This window comes from Thermobia domestica, chromosome 2 (assembly GCF_964235325.1).
Source record: "Thermobia domestica chromosome 2, izTheDome1.hap1.1, whole genome shotgun sequence".
NCBI classification, from domain to species: domain Eukaryota; kingdom Metazoa; phylum Arthropoda; class Insecta; order Zygentoma; family Lepismatidae; genus Thermobia; species Thermobia domestica.
In genome coordinates, this window is record NC_137455.1 from 44,595,104 (window position 1) to 44,613,837 (window position 18,734).

Genomic DNA, 18,734 nt, shown 5'->3' on the forward strand with positions numbered 1-18,734 from the left:
TGCGTAACGTGGCGTAGCTGGAGTCTCATCTAATAGTTCATAAATGAACGGGTGAGCGGCGTTGGTAGACGTTGCACAACACGTCTCTAGGGACAGCGGAGACAATAGAGGTGTTGTAAAAGAGTAGAGATAGTTGAATGACGATAGAGTGCAGATAGTGAGGAGGCAAGACGCAAGGCATGACGTTCGAGAAATTGTAATCTGTCATAGAACTTTGGGGAGCGGATAACCAGGTGTTATGTCCATAACTAAGAGTAGGACAACAAAGACATTTTACGTATAAAGTATGAGGTTTGTATCGAGGCCCCAGTTGGTTCCTCGTAAAACGCGTAACGAATTGATTCTTCGGTGTTTATTAGCTTCTAAATTGGAGAGAGGAGCTTTCCAAGTAAGGTGTTTATCGAAGGTGACGCCAAGATATTTAACACTATTTTGCAAACATAATTGTGAACGCGGGAGTGAGAGATGTAATCGCTCAGGATTTCGTGTTGGCCAATATTTTTTGCGTTTGAGGCCAAACAAGGTAATTTGAGTTTTAGATGGATTTAGTTTCAGTTTCCATTTGAGGCAGCAACTGACAAATTTATTAATTGCTGGTTGTAAAGTAACGTTTATACGATCTACCGACGAACAATGAGCGAGGTAGGCTATATCGTCTGCAACGGCTACGTATAAAATATACAGTAGTGGAAACAAAACAGAGCCCTGGGGAACTCTAGCTTTCAGAATAAAGTGGTGGGACTGTGCTTCATTAATTTATATAAATGCTGAGCGACGATGAAGAAAATTGGTGATAAGCCGTACATAAGTTAGAAATAAAATGCGAAGTAATTTGAAGAGAAGCTCCTGATGTCAAAGAGTATCGAATGAACGCTCAATATCAAATGAAAGTAAAATATCAGGCAGACGTTTATTGTAGTGGCTAACTAAATAGCTTGACAACTGTGCTAAATGACTATCGAAACTCAGCTTGAATAGATGGTAGAGTAGAATGAGTATGTAAGTACAAGTGGAGGCGCTTTACCAGAATGCATTCTAGGGTCTTGCTGAAAATATTAGTAACACTAATCAGTGAGTAAGAATTAAGAAGCCTAGGACCCCTGTTAGATTCTATTTTAGCGAGCTTTCAAAATGTTGGAAAGAAGCCTGTAGTTTAGATATTCGTGTAGAGATTTGCGAGGGAAACATGGAAAACTATTAGTGTCTGGCGAAGTGATAGTATCAGCTCCAGGAGCTGTATTACTGCGATTTCTGAGAGTCGACAATATCATCACTGGTAATAGGAGCTGTGAGTGATTCGACCGATAAACAATGTTCAGTTAGGATCGCCGAGACTGTTAATGTGACGATGAGATGGATAATAACAAAGACAATCTCTTCTTTAAAAAAAAATGCATTCGTCAGTTGAGTAAGTAGTAGTATTTTGATGTCTTAGACATCACTTGCGAATGGATGATGGATGAGGTATAACACATTTTTACAAGCTAAGAAATAACAAGAGAAACTCGTTGCGCAAAAGATGAGAGGCATATGAGGTAAGAGAACGGAACAAGCAAGTAAACGTGTCTGTAGTGTACACTAGTCACGAATGTATGAGTAACATTCGTGCAAAAGCCGTCGGCTACGGCGCTATCAATGTTCTTTCTGACAATCGCCAGTGACATTTATCAAGCTCCTTTCCCTCTCCATGCGGTTTACTGAGAAGAGAATTAAAAAAAAATATGATGTCTTAGAGTATCCAGTCGAAAATGGCTGTTCTCAGACAATTACACATAAAAATCATATTATTATTCTTGAATTTCTCCAATATCTTGAAAAAAAAAGGTAAGATTCCCAGATATATCTGATGATCACCTTTAAGTCCGGAAACATATAAGACAGACGGATTTGAATCTCAATGTCTCATGTTCTATTTTTCCAAAGATTCAAACTGCAAGTCAAATATGCACTCGGTAAAATTATTCTTCATTGGATTTCATTCGTCCAAGAATGATCTCTAACTGTTTTTTTTTTTTTTTTTTTAACCCGCGATCAGTCGCGCCTTATGGAGTAACGCGATCGGTCGCGTGTATAAAATTTTTTCTAACGCCAAAAAATGCAAGAATTTCATCGGTATTAGTCAGCAGGCAGCATATCCACGACTGTATATAGTAGCCATTCTATCCAACATTATATTTGTAAACTGAACGATTTCCTGTATTGCATTATCGGGAAAGGAGTTTCCCGGAGTCGGTAATTATTTTACAGTTCTTCGCAGTAACTTTTACACCAGGTAATTGCATCGCTAAATTTTGACGGCGCGTTTTAGTTTCAACTGGCTTATGGACATTCCATTTAGTAGTTTTATCCCTCCAAACATATTTTGGTTCCTCTCTCTTTCTGGTTAAAGATTATGTAGATAACTTTCGTCCGAACTTGCATTAGATTGCTCCGTGTACGAATTAATGTTCCCTATGTTCCGAAACAGCGTCATTTTCCATAAAATCTCACTGCACCAGACAATTCCTCATTTAACCACATCCTAATAATATTCGTAGCCATGCTGTTGACACGGAAGCAGGAAAGTTACGAGCACAAATTGTTACGCCGTAGTTCGCGTCGTTAGAAATAATCTAACACGGGTACTTACGCGATCGGTCCCGCAGCTAGAAAAAAATCTAACAAACTGGGGACCTTATTTGTAAACAAGGAATCCATTGTTGTATAGCTACCCCATCCCTACCAATTGCACCGTAACTACAAAGTAGAAGTAGGGGAGGTATTTTAAAAATAACTTCAGTGAATAAAAGAACAAAAAAGTTATAGCTAAAAAAATGTATTATTGTTAGATTTTTTCTACTGGCGGGACCGATCGCGGGTTAAACAATACATATTCCGCCTTATGCAGAGTCGTTTGGACGTAAGACTAGCGTCATAGTTAAGGCTTGACTACTTCAGCGAACATGTTAGTCGAACGCTTTAGTATGGCACTAATCACACAACAGAATGTCTCTGCATAAGGCCCATTATCTCTTAATATGGATAATTAGTTGATTCAGAACGTTGCTTGTGAATACTTTGAAAAATCAGAAGCCCGCACGATAATATTTTATACACTTATACAGTCAGCGACAAAAGTTTTTTTTCTCGTATGATAAAATTAGTTTCGCAAAACAACTTCAGAATGGAAGGACAATATACAGTGGCGGGTCTTGGCCAGGGCCGTGGGGGCCTAGCGCCCCAGTTTTTTCAATAACAAAATAATTTAAGCTATTATTTATATATTTCTGGAACGTTTATATATTCCTATAATAATCTGAGTACTGGCTGCCCCCCCCCCCCCAGTTTTTACCTTTTAGGTCGCCACTGACAATATGAGTACAGTTTTCAGTAAATTAAAAAAAAAAAAGTAATTTTCATACGTTCCAGCCGTTGCACCGTTATTCTCAAAATAAACTTTACCAAACGGAAATAACTTTTGTAGCCGACTGTACAGCTGGTCTTGCCACCATACCAAGGTTTTATCCGATCGAATAAGTTTGATGTATTTTTTTTAAATGTCAATTAAAATTCGACAACTTATAACTCGGGGAACAAAGCTTACACAATATATTTCACTTATTTATAAAAGAGATTCAGGTCCACCACCACGCCAAGCTTGATCTCGGCTAGATAATTTGGGGATGTGATTTTTTGTTTCCGAAAATTGAGTCTGAATTTGACTTCCCATAACCCGAGAATTTAAACCCTGCACCACGTAATATTTCAAGGGCTTATTTGGCAGATGAAGACCTACCACCATGCCAAGTTTGATCATGATCGGATGAGTTCGTTCAATTTATATTGTCCTTGATTTAACAGGGAAAAAATAACACAGCCATAAAAGAAGTTCCGTGCAGCAAACTCCAGGGTATGGGTATGGACCCCAGGGGATTATTTTGTTACACAGAATCCAAATTTTGAAAGCCCAGGATAATTGACCGTACCAATATTTTTATGGGCGAGAAACTTGAGCGGTTTTGGATAGTAAACATACACGTAACACAACCATACAAAAAAAAAAAAAAAAAAAAAAAAGAGTTCGGTGCAACGGACCCCAGGGTATGGATTCGATATATTTTTTTACACAGAATCCAAATTTTGAAACTCTAGGACAATTAACCATGTCAATTTTTTATAGGTGGAAAACATGTGCCCTCCCCATCCAAAATTGCTCAAATTATTCGCCCACAAAAAACTGACACCGCCAATCGTCCTGGCCTTTCGAAATTTGGATTCTGTGTAGAAAAAAAGATCGAATCCATACTCTGGGGTCTGCTGTACGAAACTTGTTTTTGTGTATGGCTGTGTTACTTATATCTTCCCTACCCAAAATCGCTTAAGTTTTTCGCCCATTAAAAAAAAATGACACGGTCAATCATACTGGGGTTTCGAAATTTGAGGTCTGGGTAACAAAATACATCGAATATATAGCCTTGGGTGCGTTGCACAGAACTTTTCTTTATTTGTGTGTGTGTGTGTGCGTGCGTGTGTGTGTTGGGGGGGGGTGACTGTGTAATTGAAAGACGGAAAGAAGGACTATTTTTTTATTGTTACTCTTCATCAAATATACGAAGACAGTAAGCACTGCAAGTAACACTCAGAAATCATTAGTGTCATATCAATGATAATGAATAAACATGGTAGGATTGTACAGCAGCTAATTATACATGGTAATTTGTTATTCCCTTTAGGGACGTAATGTGACCTTATTTCCAACCTCTCATTTTCCTTCCAAATGAGATAGAAGTCTATGTTACTAACAAACAAAACTCAAATGGAAATGTAATAACGGAGATACGTAACTACTGGTAAAGAGATTAGGAAAAACAAAAGAAGAGAGACATTACATTGTTGTCCTTTGAGAGTAGATAATGCGAACACTTTGTCGTCATTTTAAGCTCCATTATCCTCTATGCTACTCTATAGTTACTCATAAATTTGTTTGAATTAACCAAGACCTTGTGTGACAACTATATTTTCCCAATAGAAATGTGTGAATATGCATTACCAGCTTGTAATTTGATTTCAAAAATCCAACGTTAGTAAAGATTGTTTTAGTTTTGTCTCTGAAAATGGAAGTTTGTACGGTGTTTCAACCTTATTTCAGGAACAAATCCCAGAGGATTGAAAGTTTTATATGAAATGTAAAGTTTCTGAAATCGTAGAAAAACATAGTTTTACAAGTTGGAGTACTACGCGCGGATGTTTCTGCTTAATGCATAAATGTATGTCGTTTATACTTTTAACAGAAGTTTTGCTAAATTTTGGTTAGTAAAAAAAAGAAATCCTTGTGTAATTTTCCCTCAGTAGTAAAAAAATGGTTGGGACAACGTTGTAAAATTGGTCGGGGACGTCTCTCTACCAACAAAGGCTTAGATACTTGGAACTTTAAGATGTAAAAGAGCTTTAAGAGGTTTAAGATGTAAAAGAGTGGGTCCGACACTTATACTATAACTAGTATGAAACGATTATAAGGAGAAATTGCGTAATTACCTTAAGACGCAGTAGCAGAAACGGATCAAACCAGTGGCCGGGGCCTATATCCTCCAGTTTTTTGAGTGACAAAATTAATTGAAGCTATTACTTATATGTTTTTGAAAGTTTATAGTAAACTTATATGCTTATTATAGTCTGTGTTCTGGTTACCTCCTCTCCCAGATCCGTCTCTGCACAGTGGAAAAAATGAAATGAAATCTTTGTTTTACGTCAAACGAGTATGCCGGTTAGGCTAAAGGAGATGGTGAAGATGAGAAATGAATGAAATAGTGGAATGGAGAATGTGGAAAGAAACGGGAGAACCAAGAGAAAACCCACGAGCACGGTGTTTGTCCACCACAAAGTCCACACGGCGCGAGCTGGGATCGAACCAGGACCCCAAGCACCGGCGGTGAACGCTCTACAACTGAGCTACCCTTTCTGCACAGTAGAGTTTAAGGAATTTAACATGAAACATTTCCTAGTAAAGTATATGGTTTGGTTTGGTTGTGCTGGTCCATTGTTCATGCATAAAACTAATAACGTCTTGTGAGTGGATTGTCTTTGAATAATTTTTATTTTATTAAAGGTACACCAAAACTCCATTAATTATTTGCTACGTCTGTATATGTGTCTGTCTGTTCGGAAGACAAAAAAAATCTCAAGAACTAAGGTAGGTGCAGGTAAATACGCCATGTTAAGGATGTTGGATTTTTAAGGCCTTAATTTTCATGAAGCACAAAAAACAACACATGTGCATTGCAGAGTAGCATTTTCCGTGTGTACAAAAGAAAATGTGGCAATGACGCCACTCAGGGCCGCCCACAGGGGGGATGTATGGCGCAAGCTGCGCCATTGAGAAAAATTTTGGGGGGGATTTTACTCTACTTTCGAACTAGCAATTTTACTGTCGGAATAGCATTAAAACACGATTTTGAGAAGCTAATTTTCAAAAATTTTCCGGGGTGAATCTCCGTACCCCCTGCTTCGATACTCGATGAATGAAGTACCGCGCAAGCAGCCGTAGGAAAAGAAAGGTTGGTTCGTTTTAAGAGAGAAGGGCCGCCCACAGCAGCGATGAATGTCGCAAGTTGTGCCATCGAGGAAAAAATTGGGGGGAATAAAAAAATTGGGGATGAATTTTACTCTAATGTCGAATAAGTATTTTTGCTGTCGTCAGAATAACATTGCAACACGATGCGATTTTTTTTAAATCTCGAGAATGAATCCCCTTACCCCCTGCTTAGAAACTCTATGAATGAAGTACCGTGCAAGTTGCTATATGAAAGGATGGCGCCAAGTTCTAGTGAACAACAGTTACAAACACTCAAGGAATCACTTTCAAATTTAGATTTGAAACTTGCCTATGTTGTCTGTTGAAAATTATAAAGTCGTTTGACATAATTGTGAGCTAGTGGTAACCATACAGACAACAGCCAAGTTTCAAATCTAAATTTGAAGTGAGCCAGTGAGTGTTTGTAACTGTTGTCCACCAGAACTTGGCACCTATTTTTGTGATTTCAATTCTTTTTAAGGCCACTCGTACTTGGCTCTTTTACAGGAATGTTTTTTGTTGGATATCACTTCTTTTTGTAGGCTAATTTCGAGGATAACATTTTCTTTTGGTATCAAACTCAATAACTTGTAACTTGCGTCTTACTTTTCATGTACAAGGGAATTATATCAATATTTTGTAAAGAAAAAAATAATACTACTAATTGTTAAAAAAGAATACCTGTGCCATACACAGTGTGTAGAAGTTTTTATACCCTTCAATATCCTTATAGAACATATTTAGTATTGTACACTACCAAGACTACTAATAAAAGTAATGCCATTTTTATAATTACTACTGCCCCTACTACTACTACAAGCATTCTATAATACTACTACAGGAAATAAAAACAACAACCAAAATAACAATTACTAGTACTATAAAAACTACTGCTACACTGGGCAATTGTTTTTAGAGGACTTGAGCTTTGAGGAGGGAAGAGATTATTAGTTTTGGGGGGGAGTGCGCCATCTGCTTTGGGGGGGATGGGCACCCCTGACGCCACTAGCTTCTATTTTGTACCCAAGGTAAAAGAAAACGTGTTACAAAGTGGCGTACTTACCAACACGTACAGGTAATTACGCCAAGTCTAGAATACTACTAGAAACCTGTGATAAATCTTGCAATTGCTTACATCACATGTATTATAGGAACTCAAATATTACTACACAACATAGCTGAAGGAAGAAATAGAATAATCAAAGTGCAAGATGAAGATAAAAATATAAAATGTAAAAACGATAATCTCCAAAGTTGAAATGAAGTTTCAAACTGAAAACTTTTAGTACGTAACAAGATAAACAGTGTCACTGTACTGTGACTTAAAAAAAAAAAACTACACCTATATTACATTTAACATGTGAGACAAATGTATTCTGCAATCAGTCCTGCACAAGCCCTGGCGTATTTCGTTGCACCATGGTTGGTATTGATTTAGTAGCCATGGAATCACAAAAACTGAAATTACACTTACAAAACAAAGTGTTCCTAGACGGACACGAAATAAGGCGTACATTGCCGTAAACAATCGGCAATGTTCTGAGTTAGCACGGTACTAATAACGGGTTCTTACCTCTGTTGAAATAGCAACGTTCTTCCACGGAACCTTCCCGAAGCAAACAACACTTCACAGCGTGGCGGTCTCAGCGCTGTCTCCCGGAATATTTGTCAATTCGGACTTGTTCAAGCCCGTGGCACATATTGGAGGCACATTCTAGCAGATTTCGGGGAAACGTCCCAGCACTGAACACTTGGCGTATTTAGCTGCATTGGCGTATATACCTGCAGTTACCTTACTTAATGAATCATCATCAATTTTGGTCAGAATGTCGTAGATCAAATATTAGAAATTAGTTCGCTGATGGGAAGTGATATTGAAACTGAAAGTGATTGAAATTGACCACTTCCGGTCTTAATTTTGATCGATATAGAGTAGAGGTGGTGATAGATAACGAAAAGTTGTACTTTGCAATCAATTAAGTATCCGAAGAATATATTCCATCTCCATTCTAATTACTCTAGAAAAAATGGAAGCAGTAGTAATCTACTGACCATTTTTGCTTTCAATATTATCTTAGAAAATATCACTACACATAAATCAAATTCCTTCACGTGGTGTACTGTTATTATATTATTATTTTTTGTTATTATATTATTATTATCTTCGTTGCTATAGTGCGTCAACATTCATTCACTTGCGTTTTCTGTTTATTTGTATGTAACATCTATCTACATTTAGTATACAGAGTACGTTTAAAAACTGGATGTCCAACTATTGTAGTTGGCAGCGGAATTGACTTTTGACCTTGAACTTTGCTCTCATGTAAACCAATCCGCTTAGAGTGACGTTGCCAACGCTATGATGCAGAAGGCTGATTCGGCCCATATGCTCTATATTCTCACAGAGGTGTCAAGTCATAATATTCGCCTACTAAAAGCAATATTCTCATCGGAAGTTTAGCAATTACGCATTCGAGGTCATTAGTTCATATGAAACGTCAATTCTGCTGCTACATGCTATGTAGACCATATACAGCGGGACGCTCATCGAAGTAAGAAAATTAAAACGTTTGCTTTATTAGTTTTCAAGGACACTAGTTGGCAACAGTGAAACCAGTCTTATCATCACTTTCAAACCTAAAGACGCCAAAATTAACTTTGCCTTTATATGTCTTTGAAGCCCTTTGGAATCATTCTGTACTGTCCATCCTCAGCACCTTTTTTTTTCAGTTTTAAACAAAGGAATTATTCTAATGTATGTTATTTTCTTGTATGTTACAGATTATAGTGAAGGAGATGAATCGACTGGGGATGATCGTTGACTTATCACACGTTTCCGTTCGCACAATGAGGCAGGCACTGGATGTAAGCAAAGCTCCTGTCATATTTTCACATTCTTCTGCGCATGCGCTGTGCAACAGCTCCAGGAATGTGCCTGACGATGTACTGAGACAAGTGGTAAGTGTACACAATTACATTAAAGTGTGAATATTTTTGTATATACAGTAGTAGTTGACCGGCAAGTCATGAGAGGTAGCTCGCGGTGCCCTAGCGGGCTAAGGAACAGATAAGTAGATCGCCAGTGATTTCTGAAATAACAAGAATCTCTCAATCTTAAAAAGACTGGAAACTTCCTGCTATATAGCAACCATACTATATAGATTTATTCGTCTATGAAAATAAATATGTATCGAAGATAAGAACTTTGTACGCACAGAGCTTACTTCCCCCAATTTATCGTGATGTACTATTACTAACACAAAGAAAAAGTTTCTCTTACACCCATGTTAAAATTCACCCAAATTTCATTTAAAATGCCAAATGCTTCTTCAGTGAACAAATGCCATATTGATAGCTTTTTATAAAACTTTTCTTTTCTAAGTATACATGTAAAAAAAAATGCTTCTACCACTTAATGTGTTTATAGATTGATTAATATCATGAACAGTTGCATGAAAAACATTCGAAGATTTAAATAAATATTTTCTTCCTTTTGCAGGCCTTAAATCGAGGAATAGTAATGGTCAACTTCTATTCCCAGTTTTTGACCTGTAAAGATACTTCCACAATCGCCGATGCTGTCGGTAAGTACTTCTTCTTCCTATTATTATTATTATATTATTATTATTATTATTATTATTATTATTATTATTATTATTATTATTATTATTAGTAGTAGTAGTAGTAGTAGTAGTAGTAGTAGTAGTAGTAATAGCAGCAGCAGTAGTAGTAACGCAAATGTTAACAGTTAAAAGTCGCGTTTATTGGTGTCACTACCTGCGTTGCTTCCCTGAAACCAGTAGATGATGCCAGCTCTATCGCTTACCACTCAATGATTTAAATCAACTCAATATTGTGTCCAACTATAGTGACCGCGGCGACCTTGCACTCTACACAAGTTATAGAACTGTTTTCCCACACATTCGATACATGGGAAGAATTTGGTACGAGCTCTGGAGCTGCCTTCCGAATCCATACTTGAGATAAAGCGAAAAAACAAAGTGCACCAACAATGTTACCAAACTTAAAGGACATGTCAAACCAGTGTTTAAAAAAAAAAAAAAAAAAAAAAAAAAAAAAAACTTAAATACCTATAAATCGAACAGTAACAAATATTTGAATTAAACAGTAATAATAATAATAGCAAATATATATATATATATATATATATATATATATATATATATATAATGACAACAATAATAACCATAAAACAAAACTTAGGGGCAATCCGACAGCACTGAACCCTCAGAAGATGTTCTCCGTATAGTACGAGAGACGAAACTGGTAATATTTCATTAATAGGGATTGACGACCAGAACACACCCTCGTATTCTATTGGGTGGTGAAATTGGTAAATATAAAGATCAAGCTTCACGACTGCTCGCGATCACTATAATTCGTTGAAAAACTAAACAAATATCGTATGGATTTTTATAGGCAGTTGGTGAGCAAATAAATAAATAGATAGATAAATTTTATAACTATAAATAGTTAGAGTTTTTAAATTAAGAATTATTTTCACCTGTAGTGTACACCGGGACAGAAGCTCCGGAGGAATAACCAATAATAATAACACTAGTTAACAAAGGTTTTGTTACATAAAAGGAAATAGCTGTTCTTAAAGGAACTTTTTGCGCTGAATTCGAATATGCACTCGGTTTTTCTCCATCACGTACGATTTTCCCGTAACAGAGGGATTTTCGGAAAATCCCTCAAAAATTTCCCTTTTCGTTTATTTTACACCCCAAGATCTTGTCCCCTTGCATATACTAACATAGTAATTATACCTAAGTATACTTTGATTTATATTTAACAAACCCTCCAAGTTTCGTAATAATCGCTTTATTCTTTCTAGAGAAATAAATATGTTTGTATGTATACTGTGTGTACTGTTTATTGCACCTTATAGTAATGCTTTGAGACCTCTTAACTTGAGGTAAAACGTTTTGCTTTATTACCACAAACACATATATAAAATATAATACAATATAATTTACAAGTGTGACAATTTACAATAAACAATAATACAAATGTACCAAAAGATCATGAAAAGACAATCAAAACTATCACAATATATGAAACTTCCATTGGGTTACAAAAACGTACACTACTTCCTTCTTTTGTAAGAAATGTTGCATTCTCTAACAAGACCCCAAAAATAGTCCCCCATCATTGAAGGATCCCATCGTCCCTGGTACCTTTTCTCCATTGCCATTATATCTTGGTGGAATCTTTCCCCCTGTTCGTCGCTGAGAGCACCTAGGTTAGCAGGAAAGAAGCTGAGGTGGGAGTGCAAAAAGTGGATTTTTAAGACATCCTACAACCCAACTCTTTGTATTTCTGTATCATGTCCTGCACGATTTCTGTGTAACTCTCAGCTTTGTTATTGCCCAGAAAGTTGCGCACAACACACTTAAATGCTGTCCAGGCAGCTAGCTCAGCACTGTTTAACTTGCTGTCAAAGCTATCATCAAGCATTAATTTCCTAATTTGGGGACCAATAAACACTCCCGCTGAAATCTTAGCATCACTCAGGTTAGGGAACTTATCTCGCAAATACTTGAAACCTTCACCAGATGTGTCCATGGCTTTGAGAAAGTTTTTTATAAGTCCTAACTTGATATGAAGTGGCGGTAGTAATATCTTATTAGGATCTACCAAAGAAGCGTATTTGACGTTGCATTCTCCAGGTACGTAATTCACTCTAGGTTCCCATTCCTTCACTTCATAATGTTTGTCATCAGCTCGGCTATCCCATAAACATAAAAAACATTGGTACTTCGTGTAACCGCACTGCAGTCCTAATAAAATACCAACTACCTTGGAGAATTGTATATATATGTATTAAGATATACATATACTGTACGTTTAAAAAAAATATACGTTGGAAGTACATTCTATTTTTATACACGTTTCTAATTTACAGAGAGCAATACAAGTGTGTTGTTGACTATTGTAAATATTCATTTTTATGTCTGTGTTTGTAGTAATAAAGGAAATCGTTTTTACCTCAACTCAGGAGATCTGAAAGCATTACTATCAGGTGCAATAAACAGTGCACACAGTATACATACAAATATATTTATTTCTCTAGAAAGAACAAAGCGATTTTTACGAAACTTTTAGGGTTTATTAAATATAAATCAAGGTATACTTAGGTATAATTTCTATGTTACTATATGTAAGGGGACAGGAGCTAGGGGAATAAAATATCTGAAAAAGGGAAATTTTTGAGGGAATTTCCCGAAAATCCCTCTGTTACGGGAAAACTGTACGTGATGGAGAGAAACCGAGTGCATATTCGAATTCAGCGCAAAAGTTCCTTTAAGATCAGGTGCTTTTTCTCATGTAACAAACAAAAAGTTTAAATTTGTTAACTAGTGTAATAAGAGATAGAGGAACCTTTCCTTGATTTCGACCTTATGAAGAAAATTTAAAATACATTCTTTTTCCATAACAAGCCTTTGTTGAGTTCTTAAAACGCCGTAAAGACCTCATTCCATATTAGTAGTATCAAAAGCTAACAAAATAAAAGGTATAGACCACAGCACTAAACTTTATTACTCCAACTCCCTAAACTAAATCATGTTTTGCTGCAGTTATTAATAAAACATTTTATTTTCAAATTATATATATATATATATATATATATATATATATATATATATATATATATATATATATATACAGAGTGACTGGAAATTCTATGCATTCCTTGGAAGGGGATATTCTACAAATACTTTGGAACATTTTCACCTATATGTACTGGGGATCGCAAATCAATAGTTTGTGAGTAATTTGCGTATGTGTGATTTCTTTGAAATTTGCCGGCTAAGAAGAGGTGTGTTACAGGTCCGAACTTGCAGTAAGGTGTAGTATTTCTATTGCTTCACATACAGTCCTTAGTCAACACTGAATCTTTGTGTATTTTGAATTTGTTTCTTCTTGATAACTATACTAGTTGTGAGCAAAATGCAATTTTCTTCGCATCACGTAATACTGTACAGTTTATCCTGGGGCCGCGGTGGCTCAGTGGTAGAGCGTTCACTCTGGTGCTTGGGCTCCCGGGTTCGATCCCAAGCCCCGCCAAGTGAACTTTGTGGTGGACAAACACCGTGTGCGTGGGTTTTCTCGGGGTTCTCCCGTTTCCTCCCACTTTCTTCATTCCACCATTTCATTCATTACTCATCATCACCGTCTCCTTTAGCCTAACCGGCATAAGCGTGGGATGTAAAACTCAAAGATTTCATTTCATTTTTTGTACAGTTTATCTACATTTGCAAACTTGTAATTCTTCCGTCAGAATTTACATTCTACCGATATAGAAAAAAATATCTAAAAATATTTTTCTCGCATAGATTTTAACTTCCATCTCTACCTACGTAAACTCTGGAGAAAAGAAACGAATAAGTGTCTAAGCTGCCCGGTAGATGTTCCTAGTAATCAAATAACACTTTTTCAATAACAATTCAGGTGTCCTATTATAAATTCCATATTTCTTTTGCTTGTTTCGCTAGGAATGTATTTTCTTTATAAACACGAGCAGAGTATGTAGGAACTTGAATACTTTCTATAGACTACCAATACTTTTTTTTTTTTTTTTACAGGAAACATATGCAGAAATACATATTTTAGAATTTTGATTTAGGTACATTCTGTATTCACATACGTTTTATATCCCCCCCTCCACGAAATTGCACAATATCTCATTGACTAAAAGATTTGGGTAAAACTCAATTCAAGGGTACACATCTGTTATCGTGATTGTCAGCAGAAGATTTGCTTCTTTCATGGAGATCGTTCCACCTGACCAATTAGTCATACTTGATTTTTCCACGCGAGAGGCTACGCGACTCTCCCCCTCATTTGTCATAGTTGTTATCAGCGCCAACCCCTAGGCGATACGACTTACACGATCTCATTTCAAGGGTACACATTTTAATTAGTTGTCAACTAGTTTACAGGTCAGTCAACATGGACATCTTTAAAAGCATTACAGAGCTACGTAGAACTATCGCCACTTATGGACTGAAACAATTTCTTTTGCAATGGCATCTGGTTCAAGCTTTGAAGTTCTGTGGTACATGCGGAGACAATAGTAATATTTGTAAAAATGGGAATGGTAAGCTATTTTAGGTCTCTTAACATAATATGAGTATTTAAGGAAAAAATAAAATTTTTGAGATTTGCGTTCCACGGTTATGCCGGTTAGGCTAAAGGAGACGCTAATGATGAGAAATGAATGAAATGGTGGAATGAAGAAAGTAGGAGGAAACGGGAAAACCCCGAGAAAATCCATGCACACGGTGTTTGTCCACCAAAAAGCTAATTTGGCGCGAGCTGGGATTGAACCAAGAACCCCAGATGAAGTATGACTAACTCACCAGAGGATGATGTGGGCACTTACGTAGAACGATCTCCAGGGAAGAAGCAAATCTTCTGATAAAAATCACGGTAACAGATGTGTACCCTTGAATTGAGTTTTACCCACTTGGCAGTATTACCTGTCTTCGTCAGATACCAACATGAACCTCATTGTTAAGAAGGGGAGCAGGAAAATTCGGTGTAGGAAAATTCGGTGTAAGAAAATTCGGCGCACAGAAAATTTGGTGTACGGAAAATTCGGTGTGGGGAATGCTAGGTGTAAAGAAATATTTGTTGTAGAGCATAGAATCCATTAGAAACTTAAGTTTGAAGGCAAATGAGAATATTAGTTTTAAATTCAAACTTTGTGTAGAACATAATTTTACTGTCTACTATAAGGAATTTAAAAAATGGTGTTCCTGAAATAATTTGAATTCTACATTTCAACGGATTTTAACATTCCATGGCCCTTACATGACGAGAAATTTGTTTTTCGATGTCCGTTCGTGTGATTTAGCGAAGCGACCATCGCTACCAATCGAGATTGAATTTAAAACTTAAGTTTTTATGCTGTTTTAGAGGATGTATTCTAGAATTTTCTACTTCCAAAAATAAAAGTAGCGAAGCGAATCCTCAATCCTACCAGGCAAATGCCGGGATGGTACCTACTAAAACAGGCCCTGGCCGATACATTCCCAAATCCTTTCCATTGTTGTTATTGTTATTGTTAGATATCCAGTATAAAATGGCGTCAGAACTGTATCTGGTAATTGTTAAATAAATAAATAAATAAAATAAATGTAGGTTACTGGACGGGTAAAGTTGAAAATTGTTTTTTCCAAAAATGTTCTAATGATTTTATGTCTATTTTATAAATAAATATTTAAATCTAAAGTCTTCAAAAACGACATAGTTTATTTATGTTACTGAAATGTGTAAAAATAAATGCCTCAACTAAAGGATCTACGCCTGACTGGAGGAGAAGTCAATAAGGTGTCAATAGGGTTGCAGTACTTGTTTGCCTTAACTTAAGGCAAACAAACTGAAGTGTCTGATTGGAGGAGAAGTCAACTATTAGTACAACTATTATCTGATAAAACCATCCTGCTTTATATTGCCCGTTCCACTAAGACTTTTTTGATCAACATATTTTTGCATCTTACATATGTATATACAGAGTGATTATATTAATACTCACGGATTTCATTTGGCTCTAGAATTTCTAATTGAAGTTCGATTTTCATTCGATTTGTTACAAATGATCAAGGAAGGATGGGCGATTTATGGGACTATGTTTACTGGTTTAAATTCATCCGGGGTAATATCGATCAGGTCGCAAGAAAAACAGCAAATATTCGCCAGTGTACCTTACAGTTCGAATGAGATATTGAATATTTGAAGCGAAATTGAAGAATACAAATTAAGTATTAGAATACAAATTAAGTGTTAGTGGTAATACACATAAATCATATGTTGAATAGCTATAGCCGGTTTCTCGCTATAGATGCTCTGTCACAAACGACAGAAAGATTTGTTGGGCGACTTAAAGAGTCGGTAACTGACATCTTCCACAACATCCGCCAACGAGGTCCGATGCTTCCCTGTCTCACTCAGAAGCGGTCCTGTTTCTTGCAACTTATTCACTAACGACCATATTATGTACATGTTTGAAGCAGAACGTGAGGCAAAGTTGCGTGTAAATGCCTTTTGCGTAGCAACAACAGAATCCGTTCTCCAAAACCTTTTTAACGATAAAATAATGTTGCTCCAAAGAGTACATTATTGTAACTGTGTCCTGATCATATTGATACAGTAGCACAGCATAATTCTCAATACAACGACCAGTTTCCTGTTTCTTATTGACCTTCGCTAGGTTGCCATCTAACGAAGTAACTCAAATCTCCACACCGCACCTCTCCTAATTCCAATTGTAACGTACACTGGCGAATATTTGCTGTTTTTCTAGAGGAGTGGCCGATATTACCCTAAATAAACTTAAACCAGTAAACAAAATTCTATAAATCTCCCATCCTTCCTTGATCATTTGCCAAAACCCGCATGAAAATCAAACTTCATTTAAAAATTCTAGACCCAAATGAAATCCGTGAGTTTAAAAAAATCACCCTGTATATGATCTATGATGTACTATATGAAAGGTGTTTTTAGTTGTTTCTATAACTATTCTCTGAACTTATACCTGTAATTGTTTTATTTCTGACAAAAGGTGTCAGCTTCATTGTGTGATGGAAAGCAATTTATAGTAATACCCCGCAAAAGACATGCAAGAGGTATTGGACTCAAGGCAAAAAAAAAAAAAAATATTTATATATATATATATATATATATATATATATATATATATATATATATATATATATATATATATATATATATATATATATATATAATTTGCTTTTCTTGAAATAGGTAATAATATTTTGTTCGTTACATTTTATGGTTTTCGTTTCACAATATGAAGTAAATTATGGTAAAAGGTAATATTCAATATGTATTACACCGAATCTACCTTACAGCTAAATTTCCCCACACCGAGTTTTCTTACACCGAACTTTCCTACACCGAATTTTCCTAGACCCGTTAAGACCTTCTGTGTGAACTACTAACAAGTCAAGCAACGAGAGAGGAAATATTGAATGTTCTAAACACATTTTAACCGAAAACAACATACCATGGAACAAGTGCATTGACGTTTGTACCGATAGGGTAAGAGCAATGGTGATGAAAATTGCTGGTGCTGTGTCATGAATAGATGAAGTTTCTACAAGTTGCACTAACAGTCACTGCATTCTTCATTGTCATGTGCTTGATGTAAAGAAAATGCTACTTCATCTAAGAAAGTTCTCTATGATTCCGTGAAGATAAAATGCATGAAATTACTAACACTGCCTCGACTTTTTAAGATTATCTATAAAGACATGAGGAGCATCCACGTAACTTTGTTTCTCCACGGGGGTACACGGCGATACACGTTGTATACCCTCTGCTTAGTCTTAGTAAGGAGAGTGTATCTTCTGCTTCAAAGCGCATAGTACTTTCTACTTTTGCTTTCTTTATATTTATTTATTTATTTATTTATCTGATCGGGGTATGATCTCCAATGATAAACTAACTATATCACTTTTTTCTCTTATATTCTTAGCAAGTGTTCAAATATACGAGTCATGAAAAAACAAAATCCGGCGGGATTTTTTTTTCTGTTCCTTCTCGGAGTAAGTTGTTCCTTCTTCATACCTACACTCATTTATGTTATTAATGATGTGATTTAAGTAAGTAGTGTCATCAAGAAAATAGCATGAAATGCTTTTAGACTGTAAACAGCAATGTATTCCTTCCTATTTTAATTGAATTAATTAATATATACGATTTGCATTGTTCATTAAAAGATGCCTTCAATGTCTCTTATAATGGTAATAGCTGATCACAAAACAGCATATATCCTCTGAAGATTTTAGGACAACAGCCCTGCTTATCACGTGGGAAAACATTAGTTCGACTGTTTTAATTGAGAGATGAAATGAGTGCTATTTTTAGAAGACCACCCATTTGACTTGCTACACTGTATGCGTGATAAGTACTAAGTCGTCAGACTTGCCTACTTGGCAGATAATTTTGTTAAAATAAACGACACTATTCAGGGACTACAAGGGCAAAATATCACGATATTCTGAGCTCATGACAAAATATTTGCATTCGAGAGGAAATCTCAGTTTTGGAGCAGCTGTTCGCAACCGTTTAGTGATGTGTTTTCCTGTACCTCAAGAATTATGTGAAGAATGAGGTCGTAATCAGGTTCCAG

At 36.1% G+C, this 18,734-nt stretch overlaps 1 protein-coding gene across 2 annotated transcripts in view; it reads left to right on the forward strand.

The window, feature by feature from the left end:
- Positions 1–18,734, forward strand: part of LOC145671542 (dipeptidase 1-like) — a 718,611-nt gene that overhangs the window by 673,316 nt on the left and 26,561 nt on the right. For both annotated transcript variants that reach the window (XM_081740732.1, XM_081740737.1), the window contains 2 exons: positions 9,332–9,508; positions 10,050–10,134. In XM_081740732.1, coding sequence (XP_081596858.1) covers positions 9,332–9,508; positions 10,050–10,134 — 262 coding nt within the window. The remainder of the gene's footprint in view (positions 1–9,331; positions 9,509–10,049; positions 10,135–18,734) is intronic.